Genomic DNA, 21,603 nt, shown 5'->3' on the forward strand with positions numbered 1-21,603 from the left:
CCCAGTGTCCTGGTGCAGAATCAGAGACACCTTATGATGATAAAGAGCCAAATGTCAGCCTTCAGGGACTTCTTCTCAAGAAAGAAAGGATGTTCATTTGGGAAAAGTCTCACTGGGCTCAGGGGTTTATATTTTCCACATCCCCCAGAAAGCTTTACGGTCTTAGGAGGGCGTCTCGGTGCTCCAGGATACCTTTGTCACTTCCCCGTGACAGATGGCTGGCTGTCCCAGCTGGATGGCACCATGCAGACGGCATGAGTCAGTGGCTGACTGCGGCTACTTCCGTGCAGTCTCCAGAGGTTTGCTGCCCCTGATGGAGGTGGGGGCAACTTCGCTGCCGTCCTTGGCCCGGGTCGGGCTTCAGGGCACAGATGGCGGCCGGATGAGAGACAGATACGCTGTGAACAGAGGGGCGGGCCATCGTCAGACACTCTGGCTTTGCTGATCTGGAGGTTGCTCGAATGTGTCCCCTTCGTGAGAGGGAGGGGAGCTTTGGTGAAGCCGACCATGGGGGATGCACCGAGGATGCTGGGCTGTTAGTGACTGGTCGCGGCCACCACTGCCCATGGCCTAGAGTTGCTTATTCGAAGTGGAGGGGTAGACAACCAGTATTTCTGTAGCTTCTCTGGTTGAGTCTTACTTGGCAACGAGATCGATTACAAAAAGACCTAAGCAGATCTGAGAAAACTAACATGAATTTACTATGAGGACCCCAGGACCCCCTGGAGTCCAGTGGCAGGAGGCACAGCTAAGTGTCAGAAGGACAGGAGGGTCTCTGGGTTGTGCCTGCCTGCCCCACACAGCACCCCCTCTCTTCTCGTGTCTTCCTGGTCTCCTCTCTGCAGACCAGCTGTTTCCACAATTCTTACCTGCACTCACAGCTGGAAGTGGCTGCACCACCTGCTATCCCCACTCCCACCCCTGGCTCAGAGTCAGGGGTTATTCCTGGGCTGCCCCGAGGGCAGGCGGGTGGGGTAGGGAGGAAACGGGAGACCTCTTCAGCGAACTGGGCAGAGCCCCGGAGTCAGCACAGTTGATTCAGGTCTAAGAGCCTTGCCAGGTAGATTTTATCCCTTTTATGGATGGGGAAACTGAGTCTCAGTGAGGTAGCGCGTGTCTGGCTACAGAATCTGGGCCTCTTCCACCACCCACGGTGGGTTCCAGATCTTGAAACTGGAAACAACCTGCACGCCCAAGGCTGGCATTAAATCAAGATGGGCGGTGCTTAGCGCAGCGTATCCGTCCTGGGCCTTGGCGGCCCGTCTGCAGCCTGGCTGGGCGCGAGCCGGCCCTGTGGTCCTCCCCAGGCTGTGCAAGGTGTGACGGGCCCCGAGGTCTCCCTGGCGGGGGTGCGTGGGGTGGAGGCGGTGGTGGAGGGGGCTTGTCCAGCCAGCCCCTGCTGGGAGTCACTGACCTGCCACTTTGTTCTCTCTGAAGCCGGGTCTTTAAAACGGACATGGAGCTGGAGGTTTTGCGTTACACCAACAGAATCTCCAGTGAGGCCCACCGGGAGGTAAGTTGGGCACAGGCTCGTTGGGGTGCTGGTAGCTGGGGTGGGCGAGTGGCGTTGCTCTGAGTGGGGCAGGAGGGCCCCATTGGGATGGGTGGTCTTGGGGAGCTTTAGTCCCAAGTGCCCCATGAACAGGCAGCAGGTGTCCCTTCCAGCAGAGACTCGTGATGGCTCTTCTCTCTTCCCCCGTGGGGGCAGGGACAACAGAGGCTCTGCCCCTCTTCCTCACCTTAAGGCACCCACCCTCAGGGCATTTCCCAGCCACAAGTCCCCCACTTCCAAGAGGGCAGGGCTCTCCTTCCCAGCACTCTGGCAGGTTCCAGCTGCTTTTCAAGACTCTCTCGTCCTCACCCGTGATTCAAGCACATGGATTACTGTCCATTACTGTCCTCCGTTTTCCAAAAACTGTCCTCCTTCCCAAACCTTCCCACTTTACCTGAGGAGCCAGAGCAAGTAAGGAGGCGCATTTCTTGCAGGACGGTCAGGGTGACGGGTGGCCTGGTGCCTGCTTAGTGGTGGTCGTGGCTTTGTGCGTTTGTGAGCCACAGCCTCTTGTATGCGTTTCATTTTCTGCACGTTCTATGACGGCTAAGCAAAGGAAACCCTTTAGGACGGTCACTGTCGCTCTCTGAGCATCAAGTATTCACCAGGCATCTGGATGAAATCTTTGCCACCCTCGGTCTGCCGCTGCCTGTGCCATAGAGCTGGGTGCTGGATGCCCACTGGCTTCCAAATGGAAGTGCTCCAGAGTGGTTTAAATAAACTGTGCGGCTTTCGGAGCTTTAAAAAAGTTCTAATTTGTTACATTTCTGCACCACTGTGTGCACATATCACTCTTTTTTTTTTTTTTTCAAAGAAGAGATTCTTTTGAAAAAGTGCTATACATTATTTATAAGGCAGTGTTACTTATCTCCTTAATACAAATGTCTTTGCTTAATATCCATCCTCCAGGTAATGAAGGCTGTAAAAGTGGGAATGAAAGAATATGAGATGGAAAGGTAAGCTGCCGTGTTTCTCTGGGTAAAGATTAAAATGTAAAAAACAGTAATTTATGTTCCCTGAGCAAGTAACAGATGAGGCGCCGCAGCCCCGTGCCCAGATTGAGTGGGGATCGCGAGCAGGGCTTTGGCATCGTGGGCAGAGGATTTGTCTTCCGACTGTGGCCACCTCCCCGGCTCTCGGCGGAGTGTTTGATGGTAATGGTCTCTGATTACTTTTCAGGATGGTTTAGTGCCCCATCATTCCACTCTTGGACTTTGTTTCTGCAATTTGCGGGAAACTTTACCAAATAGCTGCTATTGTGACTCTGAAAGCCGCTAGTAAAGAAAGCTTGCCATTTTTATGTGTAAACACTGCCATTATGTCTGCTGTGCTTGGATGACTGGGTCGAGGAATGGTTAAGTGGCTCGTAAAGCATTCTGGAGAACTCCATTGACCTTGGGCTCCAGTTAGGCTATAGCGCCCCACTGGAGCGCTTCCCGGGGCTGCCCAGCATGAGGGGTGTGGCCTGGCCAGCGCCTCAGCCCCTCTCCAAGACCCAGGGGTCAGCAGGTTGCTGCCCATGGCATGAGGAAGCCCTTGGGTCAGACCCAAACTGCTCCTGTGGCTCTCCTCCCACCCAGGTCCTGGGGCAGGAGGCCCCCAGTCCCAGGTCTCCCGCCAGTGACAGTACCGTCTAGAAGCTCCACTGGGGAGAGGACACCCCCTGTGACATAATAAGAAACACATATTTGGTCTCTGCCCCCATCTCCTGGCACAGAGCTTCTAGAACCCTTGGAATTCTTGAATTATTCATAATAAGCCCCTTTCAAGGGCACCTGAGTTTATGCTAATATGGTGACTTGTGGAAGGTGGGGGCTGGTTGCTGGAGGAACCACTGCTGAGATTAGGGGGTTGGAACTTGCAGCCCCCCCTCAAACTCCAGGGAGGGGGAGTGCGGCTGGAGGTGGACTTCTGACCAGTGATTTACTCAGTCGTGCCTGCAGAAGGGAACGTGCATAGAAACCTTACACGGTGGGGTTGGTGGACACGTGGGGGGGGGGGTGCTGGAAGGGTGGCGACCTGGAGGGGGCATGGAAGCTCCTTGCCCCTCCCCCGTACTTTGCTCTGTGCCTCCCTCTTCTGTTTGGCTCTTCTTGAGTCGTATCCTTTCTAATAAAGTGGTAATAGTAAGTAAAACACTCTCCTGGGTTCTGTGAGCCATTCTAGCAAATTATCAAACCCAAGGGAGGGGGTCACAGGAACCCCCAGTTTATAGCCAGTCAGCCAGAAGGACCAGAGGCCTGGACTTGCGATTGGTGTCTGGAGTGGGGGCAGGCTTGTGGGACTGGGAGGTCTGTACTCACCCTGGCCGTTTATGTCAGAATTAAATTGTAGGACGTCCATTTGGTGACCACAGAGAATTGGAAGATTGCTCGGCGTCACTCACGTTTGGTGTCAAGTGTACGCACAGAAAAGAGTTTCACCCATGGCGGGGTGCCCCTTGTACGGGTTTGGTACTGTCACCCCTTCCCCACTTTGCCGAGTCCGCCCGGGTGCTCTCGGGGCCCCGCTGTGCCTCCATGTCCCTCTCTCAGCCTTTCTGGCCTGCCTGCTTTGTCAGTGTGGGGTGAGGCTGAAGTGCAGACAGAATCAGCAGTGGACGCTATGGGCATTTCTGTTCACCTCATGTGGCTTGGGGATCAGCGCCATTTTCAAAGTCTAACCCTGAAAGGAGTCCAGAACAGAGGGCCTCTGTGTTTCTCTCCTCTTACCCCGAGTAGTGAGAGGTTAACATGGCCTTGAGGGCCCTTGTTGCTGTGCAGTCCCAGGAGGGGGCACGGAACAAGTGCTTCATCAAGGACCCGGCTCTGTCACGCTGGAGGAGGACAGGGACAGGCACGCAGAGCTGTCCCAGCTTTCGCCTCCACGTGGTCTACTGCAGTGCGGTATCTGCTCTGGTAGTCCCGCGGCCCCTGCCCCCCGCCAGGATCAGGGCCAGGAGGGGTTCTACAGGGCTACCTGGGAGGTGGGCCGGGCAGCGGTCCCCCAGATTGGCACTGCCCCACAAATCTGTTCCCCGCCGAATTGGCCCATAGCTGATGCCTCAAATAAAAATAACCCAGAAATTAGAGCAGGACTAGCTTGCCCCAGGGCGGAGCCCTAACGTCTTCTGTGCGGTGGCAGCCCCGTGTCCTAAGCTGCCGGAAGTCCAGCTCCAAAGCTGGCTCCTGGGAGGGACATGAGCTGCCCTCCCACCCACTGTCCAGAGCCTGAGGCCGCCGCAGCCCAGGTGGGCCTGTGTGTGAGCTCTGGCCAGCGGCCCTCGGAATGCTTCCCCCAGCTCCTTGCTCCCCGACCCAAGGCAGTGCAGGGGTTTTTTTTCTCTTTTGATGAGAAAGTTCAGAAATCCACCACCCTATGCAAAAAGAGAAAAGAATAATATAATGAGCCTGAAAGTCCCCAGCAGAGTTTGTGTTTCCTTTTGTTTTGCTATAGTTATATTTAAAACCAACCCCCACGGGGCACCTGGGTGGCTCAGTCAGTTAAGTGTTCCACTTCGGCTCAGGTCATGATCTCACGGTTTGTGGGTTCGAGCCCCGCGTCAGGCTCTGTGCTGACAGATTGGAGCCCGGAGCCTGCTTCGGATTCTGTGTCTCGCTGTCTCTCTGCCCCTCCCCCCCCCCAAATATAAATAGACATTAAAAAAAGTTAAAACCAACTCCAGACATGATGTCATTTCACCTGTACGTACAGCAGTAGGTGTCTCAGCTGATGAGGGTTTTTTTCCCTTTATGTAACCACCACATCATTACCACATCTAACCAAATTAACAGTAATTCCTTAATCTTACTAATACCTAGTCCACGCTGGTCTGTTTGCATCAAGATCCGGAGTCTCCACGTTGAGTTTGGCTGTTCTTTGAAGGGGTCTTGGTTAAGCTGAGCTCTGGGGACACCATACCTTCGTCTTCAAACTGCTCAGTGCCCCCGCCCTCCAGTCCCTTGGCCCCACGGCCGCCTCCTCTGTGGATCAGAAACATGAGCCTGAAGCTCACAGCAGAGCGGCTGTCCTGAGGATGCCAAGTGGCATTAATTCAGCTTGACTGGATGCACCAGGTGTGCATGCTATCGTGCACCTACTGTATGCCTTGCACACGCTACGGCTGGCTGCAGGAGGTGCACATGGGAAGCAGTGTCTGCCCTGAGAGCTGAGAACAGGGACGTTCCTGGGGCACAGCACTGGGGGATTGGGACTGTGCTGGGGAAAAGCTGAGGCAGAGAAGATGAGAACAAGAGGCGGAATCTGTTCCTGAAGGACAGGTGAGCAGGGTGACCTTTGGGGGCTGAGGGTGTCACCCCCGAAGACAGTGGGAAGATGGTTGTCATTGTTACACTTTGGGATGTCCCAGGCCAGATTTGAGGAGGCCAGTGCCAGCTGAAGCCCCTGGGGGCACCTGCTGTGGTGAGATGCGCTGACTTCTCTCTGCCTCAAGCTTCCTCCCCACCGGCACGTTTCTCTGTCATTGCCCAGGTGACTCTGTGACACAGTTTTGTGGTTGGTGTCCTTGGGAGGCTGGAGGCTTCTTGAAGTCCTGTCTCCTTTATCCCCAGTGTCTGCCCCACAGTTGGTGTCAGGAGATATGTGTGGGTGAGTTGGATGGATGGATGGGAGAGAGAAGAAAATGTCCTGAGCTATTTTTTGCTGTCCTCTATGCCACCATGAACTTTTAGAATTCTTTTCTTAACTAGGTGGGGAGTATAAAATCCTCTCTAAAGCAGGTATTGTTTCCCCATGGGGTGTGGCCCTTTTAACGCCAGGCTGGACCGATGCCCGGGAAGGCCCAGGGAGCCCAGGTTCCTGTGCAGGCTGCTGACCCACGAGCCCAAAAGAGCATCCCTGGAACCTGCTGGGCATTGTGCCAGGAGCCTGACCAGCCCCACAGAGGGACACAGGGCAAGACGAGCAAGGACTCCTGTGTGTCAGGACTTGGGGGCAGGGTGGGAGCAGGGGATGGGGGGTTGAGACGGGCTGATTTTCTCAGAAGAGGGCAGACCATCAGGGCAGTGGTGCCCAGACTCAGGCCAAAGAGATGCTGGCCTGGAAACCCGGTCCTCATCTTTGTTTGTCTGTTTTATAATCAAAGGTTTGTTATAAAATCTTGAGGGCATGTTAAAAGAAAAAGTGAGCTGATGGCGTTTATTAGGATCCCCCTCTCCTCTGGGCTGTGCCTGTGAGTAGGGTTTTCAGAGGGAACGAACATCATTTTCTGCAGCTGAGGTATAGTAAATTGTGTTAAAGCGAGAAGACGTTAATGTGTGGGTAAATCGGGCACCAAGGGCACCTGAGTGCAGGCCCAACTGGGCCGTCCATTTTACCGCCTCATATTATTTCACGTTAGAGGTGTAACCAGCTTGTAGCCGGCTGGCGTGGGGCTGGAGGCGGAACCAGTTACCTGCAAACGCTAATTTAGAGCAGGCTCAATTGGCTGTGTAAGCAGGTCCCGGCTCACGTTTGCCACAAGGAGATTAATAACGATGTTTTGGACAGCCTGGGACCTTAATTGAAATTATGCTTTCTCTCCAGGCTGTGAATGGGGCATTTGGGGCTCTCCCGTGACTACTTCTGTGGGGGTCGTGGGAGGGATTTAAAGGCAGAAGGTCTGTGAGGTGTGCTGGGGGACTGCATGGCTGTCCGTCCTCCTCCCCGGGCTGGGGTCCTTCTTGGCAGACGCCCCCGACCCTGCCTGGAGACCCTTGACAAGGCCTGGGCTTTCCCTGCTGTTGTGTCCCCACAGCAGCCCACACCAGTAGCCTCCTTGGTTGCTGAAGAACTCGCTCCGCTGTGCTGGCAGCTCTGAGGTCGTCTTACCTCCCCCGCCCTCTGGCAGGACCGAGTGAGTCACGATTCTGTGCGCTCGGTGTGCCCTCTGAGTCCAGACCGTGCATGGGAGATGGGGGCCAAGCGGAAGGGTCTCCTCCCCTGATGCTGTGCGCCCGTGTGTGCACGCACACAGACATCACCCACTGACACCACACACACTCCCCACAGACCTATACACCCCCCCACACCACCCACCTATACCACGCATACATGTGCCACACATACGCACACTACACGCCCCATCACTCACACCACACAGACGCACGTATCACACACACAGTTACAAAGTACTGTGCACACACCCCCCACATCGTGCACCACCTTGTACACCACACCGCTCACACACCATATACACTCACACCTGCACCCACATATACACCACACACACACACACACACACACACACTCACACACACTCACACACTGTCTCTCTCTCTCTCTCTCTCTCTCTCTCTCTCTCTCTCTCTCTCTGTCTCTCCACGTAAGCTGTGCGGTGCTGGGTCTTTCAGTTCACCCACCCCAGGGAGCAGGTTGCAGAACCCTTGCTGTGTTGTTGTAAAATAAGTCCGGTTTTTTTTTTCTTTTTCTGAGGACTAGAACGCTTAACTGCAGTGAGGATAATTGGAAGATGGGAGAGTTTGCAGGAAAACACCACAACCACAAGCCTACTAACTCGCGGCGATTATGGCTGTAGAAACACAGCCAGCTGGCGCAGACAAGCTGCTTTTCCCTGTCCTGCCCCCTGACCCGAGCCCTAGGCCTCACCAGGCACAGGTGACCCCCGAGCTCATCCCTCACTCCCAGCTCCCCCACAGGACCCACAGACTCCCCGGCTTCTCTGTTATATCTGCAGGGGCTGCATTTCCAGGTATCCTGAGACCGCCAGGCTTTCTCAGATTAGCTCCCTCTTTGTCCAGCCCTCCCGGTGCACTGTAATCCCCGAAGGACCATATCTCAGGTGCCTGGACCCGCGTGCCCCACTCTGGCTCTGGGTCTTGCCGGGGGCTCTCCGTGCTGGATGTGGTGGTCAGACAGGGCCCTGTACGGCTCTGGCTGTGCCCCTTATGGGTCGTGCAGAGGATCCAGGTTTCACTGGTGATGGATATTACCAGGAAGCCCGTATTTTCCTCCTTCTTGGAGGCTCTGGAGATGTATAGCTTTCAGTCCCCTGGGAGTGGTCTGACCTAATGTGGTCTCCCTCTAGGCAAGCCTGGGTGTCAGTAAGGCCACCCTCAGTTTACTTTCCTCCATGAAGGTGCTAGAGTTTTGCTCGGGGCCTTTGGGGCAGGTGTAGGTCCAGTCAGCCTCTGACCCTGAGCCCCCCTGGGTGAGAACGGATGTGACAGGCCTTCTCTGTGGGCCTGGTCACTGTCATGGGCATGTCCTGTCCCCTCCATGGCAGACACATCCTCTGTCCACTGGCCACCTTGAGGGATGAAGCCACGGCACGGCTGGCTCATAAAGGGCCTGCTGAGACCCCAGGTCTGGGTGTGGCGGAACCCGTTCTTTGCCTTGTGTTGTGAGGCTGATGCAGGTTTCCTGCCAGCACTTCCTTGGCTGTTGGAGGCAGGCCACACTCGGCCTACCACGAGAGGGGTCAGGAAACCCCCATCTGTTTGGTACACCCTTCAGGAAGGCAGCCCACGAAACTGCACCCAGCTGGCTGTACCTCAATGAGCTGAGCAAGCCCTTTCTAAGAGGCAGGCCCACCTTGGGGAGACAATTCCTCAGTGTTCAGAACAGGCTTTGCCTCATCCTGGGCCATCCCGTACTGGGCAGGGCAGGTCCCGCGTGCCCACCAGCCTTCTCTGTCCGCACGACCAGACATGAGGGAGGGGAGTAGCTCTCTCTGTGAGGTTCAGCAGACCCCGTGTCTGAAAGTGTAGCTGGGACCTTGGTGGTGGAGGGGCTGTGGGCCTCTGAGGCTTAAAGCAAGGTAGTGCGTTTTGCCCATAAGAGTAACTGGAAAATGGGTGCATTTAGGGTGCAAACAGGTCTGGTATTCGGCCGGAAAATGTGGACAAAGAACCAGAGAGAAAGGCTTCCTGCAAATAAGCAGCCTGGTTGATGCAGCCCTAGTTAGAGCTTTTGGGGACAAAGCCAATAGAAATAGGCATTTACTCTTCAAATGCCCAGGAAATTGCCCCCTGAGAATCCTGGTAAGTAACAGCGGTGCCCGCAGGCATCTGTATGGATTTTCCTGTAGTATTTCACCATTGAACCCGATTCTGACCGTTGACTTCTCATAAATAGATATCATCAGCTTAAGGAAGTAGTATTTTCTTACTGACTTATGAGAAGATTTTATCAGGAAAAGATGTTGAATTTTGTCAGATGCCTTTTTGGCGTCTCCCTTGGCCTTTTTGTGTATATGTGTTTCGAGGAATTGATAAACTTTGAATTTTATGATAGTTTTGGATCACAGAAAAGTTACAAGTATATTAGCTAGTTCAGGCATACCCCATACCCATTTCCCCCTGTCGTTAAACATGATTGGCACATTCGTCACAGCTCGTGGACAACGTTGACACATTATTACTATCTGAAGTCCACACTTTATTCCGTTTTCCTTACCTTTTACCTGATATTCCTTTCCTGTTCCAGGATCCCACCCAGGACACCCACTGCCTTCGGTTGTCCGGTCTCCTTAGGCTCCTCTTGGCTGTGACAGTTTCCCAGACGCCCTTACTTTTGATGACCTTGACAGTTCTGAGGCATGCTGGTCAGATACTTTGTACAAGATCCTTCAGTTTTCGTTTTTCTGATGTCTTTCTCAGGGTTACACTGGGGTCATGGGTCATTGGGAGGAAGACCACAGAAGCAGAGTGCCTCTTGGCATCGTGTCGTATCAGGGCTCCGTGCTGTCAACCTCACTTATCCCTGGTGTTGACCTCCCTCACCTAACAGGCAGCGTTTGTCAAGTTTCTCCACCATGAGCTTCTCTTTCCCCCCTCCTGTACCGCGTTGTGCTCTGTCCTCTTGGTTTGGAAGCGTCGACATATGCTGTCTGTAATTCTTCTGTGTAGGGATTTGTCTCTTCTTCTCCGTTTATGTATTTGCTGAATCACTCATTTATGGACTATTTTCTATCTATATGGACTCACAGCTGATTATTTTCTACTTTGAGTTAGAATCTGGTGTTATTTATTTTCTTGCTCAAATCATTCTAGCTTTGGGCATCGGGGGCTCTTTCAGTTAGGCTCCTGTGTCCCTCTGACATCACCCACCCCCGGTCAGTTTGCTTTCTGAGCTCTGTCTTACTTTCTGGCTCGGCAGGATGCTCCAGGCTCATTTTATGTGTTCCCCGCTCCAGCCCTAGAATCAGCCATTTCTCCGAGGAGCCGCAGTTCCTTTTATCGGAGCGGGACATGAGACGCCAGGATCGGGCACTAGGTGTACCTTAGGTGGATTTTCTGCGGGGACTTCCTGGTGGGGAGCTAGTGTGGCGTCTGTGTCACGCACTGCTTCGTCACGGCGGATTTCTGCTGTAACAAGCCGCGTGACTGAGATGGGGAGGCAGTAAAGAGTGGTGGTTAGAGCACAGCCTCCAGAGACTGGTGCACCCTGCATCTGAATACCAGCTCTGCCACTCATTGTGCCTCAGTTTCCTCATCTGGGAAAAAGGTAATAACAGCGTTTCATAGGATGATTCAGAGGATCCAGTGAATCATTATGTGGACAGTACGTAGAGCAGGCCCGGCATCTAGTCCGCATCACCAGGACTGTTTTGTTGTTACTCTTTTACTATAAAGGCTCAAAGTAGAGGATTGAGCTACACATTTTTTTTTTTTTTAACTCCCTTTGCCATATTTTGAGAACAGGGTTTTTGAGATTGTGATTTGGGAAGTTCTTCACACTTTTCTGTTTTCTAGAACAGTTTAGAAAGCAGAGGGGCTTTGCAACAACATGGATAGAGTTGGAGAGTATTATGCTAAGTGAAATAAGTCAGTCAGGGAAAGACAAATACCATATGATTTCGCCCCTGTGGAATTTAAGAAGCAAAGCAAACAAACAAAGGGGAGAGAGAGAGAGAGAGAGAGAGAGAGAGAGAGAGAGAAACCAAGAGACTCTTAACTATAGAGAAGAAACTGATGGTTCCAGAGGGGGATGAAATAATGATGGGGATTAAGGAGTACGCTTGTGGTGACAAGGACTGAGGCATGTATAGGACTGTCGAATCACTTTATTGTACACCTGAAACTCATATAATATTGTATGCTGTCTGTATTGGAATTAAAATTAAAATTAAAGAAAAAGAAGGCAAAGAGGCATGTCTATTCCTTGAACGTTTAAAGAAATCCTTTGATACTATCAGAACTTATTGTTTCTTGGCGGGAGGATTTCTTGGACAACTTTTTCAGGTTTTCCTAAGGCATTGTTTCAGTCTGACTTTATCCTTTATTCCTCTTAGAGTTAGTATAGTACATTTTCCTGGAAGGGTGTGTTTCTTTTTTATCATTTTCTTTCTTTCTTTGTTTCTTTCTTTGTTTCTTTGTTTGTTTGTTTCTTTCTTTCAAATTTATTTTAAGAAAGAATAAATGGGGAAGGGGCAGAGAGAGAGGGACAGAGAATCTGAAGTGAGCTCTGTGCTGACAGCAGAGTCCAATGTGGGGCTTGACTCATGAACCGTGAGATCATGACCTGAGCTAAAGTCAGATGCTTAACTGACTGAGCCACCCTGGCGCCCCATCTTTTTATTTATTTATTTTTAATTTATTTTTAATTTATTTTTGAGAGTAAGAGAGACAGAGCATGAGTCGGGAAGGGGCAGAGAGAGAGAAAGAGAGAGAGAGACACGAAATCCTAAGCAGGTTCCAGGCTCCGAGCTGTCAGCACAGAGCCTGATGCAGGGCTCGAACCCACGAACTGCGAGATTGTGACCTGAGCTGAAGTCGGACGTTTAACCGACTGAGCCGCCCAGGCGCCCCTTATCTATTTTTCTAAATTGAAGTATAGTTGACATGTAATATTAAACTAGTTCTTGGAACGTTTTTATTCTCATCAAGAGTTTTGAACTTATTAGAACCAGGTTATTTTATTATGTTAAATGTGAAAACCTGCTCTGTGTCTGTTAGTTGTATTTCCTTTCCTGTTCCTGACTGTCTGCTCTTTCTGTATGGGGAAGCTTTGTGTGGCCACTTTGATGGTATCTTCATACAATCAGCTTCCAGATGCAATTATCAGCTCCACTGCTGATCTGCCTCCTAGATCCCCAGTTTTATGCTTGTTCCTTTCTCCTCCCTTCCTGACCTCGTTATGAACATCTGTCTTTAAACTTCTTCAGTTGAAACTTCATTGTTTTCCAGTCTTCTTCTTGTTGAGTAATAAATGAATTTTGGCTCATATATTTTTGAATGCTGCCTTTACCATATCCTAAGAAGTTTTAGCTGATTTGATTTTTGACCTAAGAAATGGACTAAGAGCATTTCTTCTCATTTCCAGATAGATGTGGTTGGTTAATTTTCTTGGTTAACTTTTGGTTACTGGTTTCCACTGGAGTTAGAAAATGTAGGGGCACCTGGGTGGCTCAGTTGGTTAAGCATCCGACTTAAGCTCAGGTCATGATCTCACGGTTAGTGGGTTCGAGCCCCATATCAGGCTCTGCACTGACAGCTCAGAGCCTGGAGCCTGCTTCGGATTTGATGTCTCCTTCTCTCTCTGCCCCTCTCCCACTCACACTCTGTCTCTTTCCATCTCTTGAAAACAAATAAATGTTAAAAAAAAAATTAAGAAAAAAAAGTGTAGTCTATGTAAATTTTATTTTTCTTAATTTTGAGATTTTTCTTTGTGACCTATTTAAAATTATTTTTGTCAGTATTTTGTGGGATAAAATCAAACATTAAACATTTATTGGAAAATGTTAATTTTTTATTTTTAGAGTACATGCTTTGATGTATGGTTTCTCATCTTATTCCAGTTTTCTGCCTCGTCCCTTAATTTTGTACATTTTCTCTAGGATTAAGAGAGGTGGTTTTATGAATTCCTCTGTGGTTCTTAACAGATTTTTGTGTTTTATTCATTTCCATGGTTGTTATGTTTTTTATTGTGTATTTTACCCTTTGTATAGCTTCGAGGAACCCCTGTTGACCTAATTAATCTTTTTCGTCTTGAATTTAACTTTATCTGCTACTGGTTTTGATATTAAATGTGTGTGTGTGTGTGTGTGTGTGTGTGTGTGTGTGTGTGTGTGTGTTTGCATTTTCCTGGTGTATCTTTGCTTACTCTTGCTTTTAACTTTCTCAGCTGCAGTTTTTGTGTTCCAGATGGAGGGCCCCTAGGTGTTAGGAGAGCCATTTGCATCCGTCTTGATGACCAGAAGGTTTGCTCTCTCATGCGCTTTGGTGCTTTCTGGCTCTGTACCACCTTTCAGGATTTTAAATTTTTTTGTCATTCTGGAAAGTTGGTGAAGTTTTCTTTGTCCTACACATTCCACTTTTGGTGTAGAGTTACTTTTAAATTAAGAAGAAAGGCCCTGTGTTTCTCTATAGTCTCTACCTCTGTGAAAAATATCGATTCTTCACTTTGAAAAATGAGACATTCAGCATGGTTTTACTCTTTATCCTCCCCCACCACCTCTGCCTTCCAGTTTTTTACTATCTAACTTCTCTTTCCAGCAGTTATTTTCAACATTTGTGTTGTTTTATAATCATTTTTGTAACAGTTCAGAATTAGCACTGTCTCACTGAATCCAGTGTGGACCCCTGTTTTGTACCATGTTTTTCCTTTCCTTGAATGCTTTCGCTTTGACCTTGCACATCGGAGAGTTTTTCTGCTGCCTCCTCTGTGAAGGATGGTTTCACTGGGTATTGAATCTTCATCCCATGAAACCATACCCTCCATTGTTGCCAGAGATCTTAGGCAAAGCATCTTCTTTCTCCTTTCTAGGGAACTTTGTAATTTTCTTGCCTTGATGCTTATAGGAGTCTTTCTTTATTCTGAGGGTGACGGGATTTCCCAAGGATTGGTGCTGTTTCTTGGTGCTAGTCTGGGCTCCAGCCGTACTTAGGGAGTCAGAATCCCACCAGCCTTGCCAGCTGGCCTGAAGGCCCAGGCGAAGGCATCCCCTCGAGAAGAGGTGTGAGCTCTTTGCATTAGCATACAGTTCTGCAGCCAGTGATCAGCAAGGGTCTTGGGGGGTACGGAGGGCCACACGGTTCAAGGGTCGAGGCATAGATCAGGTGTGTTCTGACTTAGGCCAGTGGCGGGTAGAGCATCATACATCACACACAGACCAGGCAGGGTAGAGGACAAAGCAGGTTGACTGTGATCCAGGTGATAGGTCCTGTGATGACAGCAACAGCCCTGTGGAGTCAGGAGCAGCTTGGCCACAAGTGAGGCTGGTCTGTCCATGCAGGACAGGCCAGCAGTGGTGGCTGTTTGCACACTCAAGTGGGAATATCACGCCTGTGTGTTTCCTGTTATCTCCCTGGTCACTCCCCAGGGGCATTTATCCTCTTGGGTCATGTTATCCGAGACCTGGGATACTATCATTTATCATGTCACTCTGACAGACGTCACTGCCCAGTCTCTCTGTGGCTTCCTTCTCAGTTACAGAAGCTAATGTGGTGACCTGTTTGGGGGCCAGAAACCATGCAGACAGGCTTAGAGTTGTCCCTGTGAGCCTAGGATCTGGTTCTTTTTCTTTTTTTTTTTTTTTTTTAATGTTTGTTACTTTATTTTGAGAGAGAGAAAACATGAGGGGTGGGGGGGCAGAGAGGAAAGAAAGAGAAACCCAAGCAGGCTCCGTGCTCAGCACGGTGCCCAACATGGAGCTCAATCCCACCACCCTGGGATCATGACCTGAGCCGAAATAAAGAGTGCGATGCTTAATCAACTGAGCCACCCAGGCGCCCCAAGATCTGGTTCTTTAATCTGAACAATAAAACCTTTCCTCACTTCAGGATCTTCCTTTTAAATTCCTGCTCTGCATGGGGTCCCCTGGATGCCTCCTCTGGCCCTTATCTTTTCTGTCATGATTCCCACTTCTGCACCAGTAGAAAGTTCTCCTGCTTCTCTTCCCATTCACTTATGGTAACCGCCATACACTGTCTCTACTGCTCACTAATTATCCTTGTTTTATGACTTGGCTACCACGACTTTGGTCTGGCTGTAGCAATGCTGAGCCTTCTCTTGGTGGCGGTAGGAGACCTCTTCTTCTCTGTAGCGGATCATTGAGTTGGCTGAGTTGGCTTTGGCCACACCCCATTAGCTGGCCTGCCTTCCCCTCTGGGGCCCATATGAGACTTGCCTGTAGCTCCCGTGGGCTTCCAGAAGCTTCTGTCAGGTTAGGGTCCTGGTGGGAAGACCCTGGGTGTCGCCACTTCTCACTCCCAAGGAGGAATTTTCTAGCAAGACAGAGGCCAGAGTTTGTAAACTGGTAGCCTCTGGGCTAGACTCTAGGACATAGGCGGCTTTCCTTGGGCTCACACAGTGGGGTTTTTGGGTTTGTTCTGGTTGTTTAGCCTCAATAATGAAAACTCAGGAGACTTTTCTGGCTTTTCCTAGAAATTGAAATGGATGGTAACCTTGGGCTGGAGTTCCCAAGGAGTAGCAACCCAGTGGGCACTGAGTAGCTACAGGCACACACCACAGACCCCACCCCACCCTGTCACTCCCCACTCCCCCCAGCGCCAGGCGGCCCTCTTCCATCACCCTTTTCATCACTCTGAGGCTGCAGCTGCTTTCAGAGTCAAGAAAGATTTCTCATACCAACGTCTCTATCAAAAGCAGGAAAAATAAGAGCCAAAGGGTCATGTATTTTAAGAAAAATGGGAGAGCTGTAGGGGGAAAAAAAGACTGTTTCTCATGTTTCGTGTGTAAATTTCTGGTTGGCTTCAGTCTTTTACAGGTTACCTGCCAGGTGCCCCCAGGCTTCACCCCCACCCCGGAAGAGCCTTTCTTTCCCTGCACCCCCTGAAGGAGCCCAGTGGCAGGCAGGAGGGGTGGGGATGCGGCCTGTGGACCCGTGTCCATCGGGGAGGGGGAGTAGTCCTGTTCAGTTCTGACCACCAGAGAGCAGGGCTCCCAAGTCCCAGGAGCGTCAGCGCAGAGCTGTCCAGTAGGAGCCTTTGTCCGGGTGTCGCGCCCAGAGTAGGCAGACAGTTGTGATCATATGGTGAGGTTTGGTGCCGGTCTTTAGAAAATTCTCATCCAGACCTATTACATGCTGGTGCAGAAAGATGCTCCCTGTGGGAGCAATTATTCTGGGCTGGGAGTTTTCCCCTCCTAACTCAGAATTCTGTAGATGTCATGAAGGGTTGAATCCAGGAACTCAGAAAGCCCGTTTCCCTATCTGCCAGCAGGCATGTCTGCTCTTGAAACCTGGAGGTAGTTTTTGATGAAACCACAGAGAGGGATTTTCCACTTAGAGTCCCCAACAACAGGCTCTGGGTGCTGGGTTCTCTGTGAAGCCAGGCTCGTGTCCTACACAAGTCGCCCAGGGCCCCCAGCCCCGGGCCAGACCGGCTGCTGGCCTGCGTCACGGCTCCCCTCGGTCTCTGGTGTGCAGGCTAGATGGTGCGCGCAGTCAGTGCGAGCCTTCCGGCTTCCTCCAGTGGTCATCGAAGGCCAGGCTGCCATCCTCGCTCTGGCTGCCTCCACTTGCGGCCGCCCCGGAGGAGGGTGCGGGGTTGGGGTGGCCGGTCAGAGGGGCTGGGGCAGCTCTGCCCCACTCTACTGCTGTTCTCCTGCAGCCCTCGCTGGTGCGGGACCCCACACGTGGTACTTGGGTCCAGGAGAGATGCAGGCATCTGCAAGCCAGGCCGCTGATGGCTTCTGGTGGTGGCAGGCCAGGGGGTCTGGGCTTCCACGTTGTCACCGTGGAACATCGCAGGCTCCTCCCGGGCCTCTGGCGCTGCCGTGCTCCAAGGTCTTCTCCTGCTCCCCGCTTCTCCGAGCAGAACGAGATGGCGGCCACTGCCCTTGGGCGAGACCCCGGCTGTGAAGGCTGGCTTCTCCCAGCTCCGGCACCACGCCTCACAGGCCCAGCCGGCCGCGTTCATGTTTATTCTACGGTTTTGTTAGAAAAGACGGTGCTCTGGTGGCGCAGCACAAGCGCCCGCACCTCCCCCGCCCCCTCTGCTCTTGCGTTGTGCCTTCCCCTGGGGCCACCCTCTGTGAGTGTGCCACACACCCTCGCCAGCTGAATGGATTGCGCGTGTGACAGCACTTTGGCTCCCCTGTTCGTGAGTGGTGGTTGTTGACCTGTGTCTGGGCCTGGGCTGGGGCTGCCCCCATTTCATGACCTTCAGGAACAGCACTGTGGGCTGCCCGGGCGGGTCTTCCAGGTTTCCTGGCAAGATCCAGGTGCACTGTCCCCTGCCCTCCAGCCCCCTGCTGACTGGGGCTCGTTGGTGGAAGGCCCTGCCCGTCCAGCCCCCTGCCACAGCACATGCCTGGTGGCTGTTAGGGGTCAGGGCCTGGCCGGACTTGGTTTTTGCTGTGTTACTTTGTCTTGCTGTTCATCCCAGCAAGAGAAGTGGGGTTTGACTGCTCTTGCTGGAGCCGGGCTGGTGGCTGTAGAGACAGACACTCTGGGTGGGGGAAGCTGATGTTGGCCGAGCACCACTTGCTCTCTTGAGGGGTGACGGAGCCCTTTTGGGGCAGGGGTTCCTTGGGAAGATGGTACCAGCTGCAGGACTGGGAAGGAGGCCCCTCCTGGATGCACAGTTTCCAGTGAGGCACTTCCTTGCTCCTACTAGCCCCGGCCAGCTAGTGAGTTCCTGGGGCCCTTGGGGGCATTCTGCTCAGGGGTAGGAGGGTCTTGACCAGGGAAAGGGCAGCTGCTGCTAGCTGAAGCTGGACAAGTGTCACTGTCCCACAAGCAAAAGGACACAAGAGAGTGTCCTGGTGAGTCTGGGGCCTGGCCGCCAGCATGACCTGTCCGACACGAGTGTGGTTCGTGCCTTTCCCTCCGGCGTGGGGTGTTTTCGAACAGGCTGTACGCAGTCCGTATATTTTCAGCGTGAGCTGGAGTCCTGGAGTCTTTGAATCATTTGTCTTGGCAGCTCTTCTTGAAACTGAGAAAGGTGGAAATTCATCTAGGTGCTGAGAAAGGAGCCTGGAAGAAGAAAGTGTCTGGTGCCTGCCGTGATGGGTGGCATGCCTAGAGATAGTGCTGGTGGCTCAGAGATCAAACAGCTGAGAAATGGTTTCCCAGGAAGAACTCAGGGAATTCTAAGTAGGTAATGAGTAGTGACTTTCTTTTGATTTACGGCAAGACTTGGCAATCAATCTATAATGCTTTGAAGAGGCAAGAAATGAATCTCCAAGAGGTTACGGTCTGCACGCTCCGCACTGGCAGTCCTTCCTTGTGGGGCTGGGGACGGGCTGGCGGTGGGTCCACTTCACTTTTCTGCCACAGAGATCCCGGCCCCTCCTTGCAGGCCACACAGCTGTGGCTGGAGCTGGCCTGAGGGAGGGGCTCCTCACATCCTCCGTCTCCCCGCCGCCTCCCCCTCCCCCTCCTCCTCCTCTCCCTCCTCCCCCCTCCCCCTCCCTCCCCCTCTGCCTCTCCCTCCCCCTCCCTCCCCTCCCCCTCCTCTTTCCCTCTCACTCCCCCCTCCTCCTCCTCCTTTTCCACCTCCCCCTCCTCCTCCCCTTCCCCCTCCTCCCCCTCCTCCTCCCCTTCCCCCTCCTCTCCCTCCTCCTCCCCTTCCCCCTCCTCCTCCTCTCCCTCCTCCTCCCCTTCCCTCTCCTCCCCTTCCCCCTCCTCCCCTTCCCCCTCCTCCCCTTCCCCCTCCTCCCCTTCCCCCTCCTCCCCCCTCCTCCAAGGTCTTGGCTTTGACCCTGGCAGGACTCTAGTTCAGCTTTCAGGTCATGGGTGATTTCAGGCCTAGTGGTTTGTGGCCACAACCTCTCTCCCTCTGGAGCCCATTCTCATCCCTCTGTCCCGAAGGTACCTTGTTTGCTAGGGTTGCCATTACAACGTACCATAGACCGAGGGGCTTAAACAACAGAAATTTATTTTCCTGTAGTCCTGGAGGCTAGAAGTTTCAGATCAAGGTGTCAGTAGATTTGATTTCTTCTGAGGCCTATCCCCCTGGCCAGCAGAAGGCTGCCTTCTCTTGGTGTCCTCACGTGGCCTTTCCTCCATGGGCACACATCCTGGTGTCTCTGTGTTAATTTCCTCTTCTTATAAGGATACCAGTCAGACTGGATTAGGGCCCCACTAAAGATTTCAGTTTAACTTAATCCCCTATTTAAAGGGCCATCTCCCAATACGGTCACATTCTGATGGAGTGGGGTTAAGACTTCCACATAAGAATTCTTGGGGACACAACTCAGCCCATACATAACTGCCTTTGCTCCCTGGAGAAATCAGGCCTGGTTTCCTGTCTTCTGGTTCATTAGGTAACTCAGCAGTACTGGCATTCTGAAGGGCTTGGGCTGGCCCGGGGTGGGTGGGTGGTGGGGGGCAGATTCCCAGCTGATATTCCAGAGGGGGAGACAGACAAGCAGGAGAATTACACATGGTGGTAAGTTGGAGTCCAGGAAAGAACAGAGAGCTGTCTTGGCCCAGCATGACCCTCAAGCTGAGACTGAGAGGGGGCAAGGAGCTAGCCGGCACTTGCCGGGTGGTCAGAGGGCACAGTGGGTGGGGCCTGGCAGCTAAGAGAGGAGTTGGTGGCGGGGCGAGGTCTCAGTGAGATGCTCCTCAGAGGTTTCTGTGACTGGGGAGGGACCTGACCAGCTGAAACTGTGGCTTTGGGTGGCAAGTAGACAGATGGCAGCAGGAGGGCAGCAGGGAGGCTGCTGTGGGAGGAGAGGGCAGGTGGGGGGTGAGTTTGGAGCTGGAGCTGAGGACTCACAGACAGTGGGGAGAGGGGAGAGGAAGAATGGCAGTAAGTCCCCCACTTCTTGCTTGGCTGCCTGGTGGCTTCGGGCCATGCTGTGCAGACCCGGTTTTGCTCCCCCTGGCGCCCATTGTCTGGTTTCTGTCCTGCCTCCTGCCTCCCAGTCGTATTTCCTGCCTAAAATGGCAGAGACTCTGCCTTTGGGCTGTGCTTTTATGAGGCCCTTGGATTTGGATGGGAGAGAGATCCCCCGGGCCCTGGTGCTGTACTTTCAGTCAGGCCTGGCTGTATTTCAGTGCCCCAGCCTCCAACAAGTGTGTGTGTGGTGTGCACACCCACTAAGCACACCTCCTCACACTCCCTGCCTGGGGCCACAGGCGTGTGTGTGTGTGTGTGTGTGTGTGCACAGGCTTGGCCCTTGGAGGTCCCCCTTGGCCCTGGGCGAGAGGCACAGGAACAGGGCAGGCAGTAGGTGGGTCTTTTGACAACACTCAACCACTTTCCCGGGGACAGGGTACAAATCTGGGGTTGCCAGCCAGGTAGAAGAGCAGGGAGGAGCCAGGGGCAGTAGTTCTGGGGTCTTAGAAGTGACACAGTGGTGACATGTGGGGACAGGAAGGTGGTGAGGGGAGGTTGAGGAGGAGTTCTTGGACCAGCATGTAAGACACAAAACCCATGAGGCCGGGGCATGTCCCCTCGGTCAGACCACTCCTCTCTCACAAGCATTTGCCATTGTCCTGAGCTCTGGGGACACAACGCAAAGGGATGGCCCTGCTTCCGTGGGGTGTAGTTCCGGGGACAGCGGCAGTGGTGGCAGCATTTTCTGAGGTCTGATCACACAGCAGCCTGGTCTGGGCCCCTTGCTCTTCTGTGCTCAAGGGTAGGGACTACTGTTCAGTCCCTTCCGTGGGCCAGGAAAGTGCGGGACAAAGAGGCCGAGTCACTTGATGAGGTCATACCTTTGGCAGGCAGATGAGCCAGGATTCAAAGCCTAGCAGTTCCCACTGTAGGGCGCAGGGCACCACAGAGGGCCGGTTGTCTCGTTTGGGGTGGTGGGGTGGGAGGGAAGGGGTCCTGGTTTTTAAAACACCTGTAAAAATTAGAAAGGACGAAATGTTGATGGTCTGAATTATGGTGATATATAACCTAAAGCCAGAATCGGGGCAGAATCTGGCCACCTCACCCTAAGGTAGAAGTTTCCACCCCTGCCTAGGAAGGGGTAGGAGGCTTAGCTCACCCCTGCCCCCACCCTGGCCAGGGTCAGCCTCAGCCAGAAAGCCCAGGAGCCGTTGCCTGAGAGCCAGGTGTGGCCTTCAGAGGTTGCTGCAGCCTCTTGTCTGTGACCCTGCACAGGTAACGGGTCTGAAACAAAGCAGTTGGAGGGGTAGGCAGAGGTCACTGGCAGGGATGGACGGTGCCCCAGGAGCCCAGGCCCAG

General features: G+C 52.6%; 1 protein-coding gene across 1 annotated transcript in view; it reads left to right on the forward strand.

Annotated features, from left to right (window-relative positions):
• Nucleotides 1-21,603, forward strand: part of PEPD (peptidase D) — a 112,063-nt gene that overhangs the window by 42,117 nt on the left and 48,343 nt on the right. Inside the window, exons 8-9 of the mRNA XM_042969413.1 lie at nucleotides 1,438-1,513; nucleotides 2,462-2,508. Of these exons, the coding sequence (XP_042825347.1) occupies nucleotides 1,438-1,513; nucleotides 2,462-2,508 (123 nt within the window). The remainder of the gene's footprint in view (nucleotides 1-1,437; nucleotides 1,514-2,461; nucleotides 2,509-21,603) is intronic.

The sequence above is a fragment of the Panthera tigris genome, chromosome E2 (assembly GCF_018350195.1).
Source record: "Panthera tigris isolate Pti1 chromosome E2, P.tigris_Pti1_mat1.1, whole genome shotgun sequence".
NCBI lineage: Eukaryota > Metazoa > Chordata > Mammalia > Carnivora > Felidae > Panthera > Panthera tigris.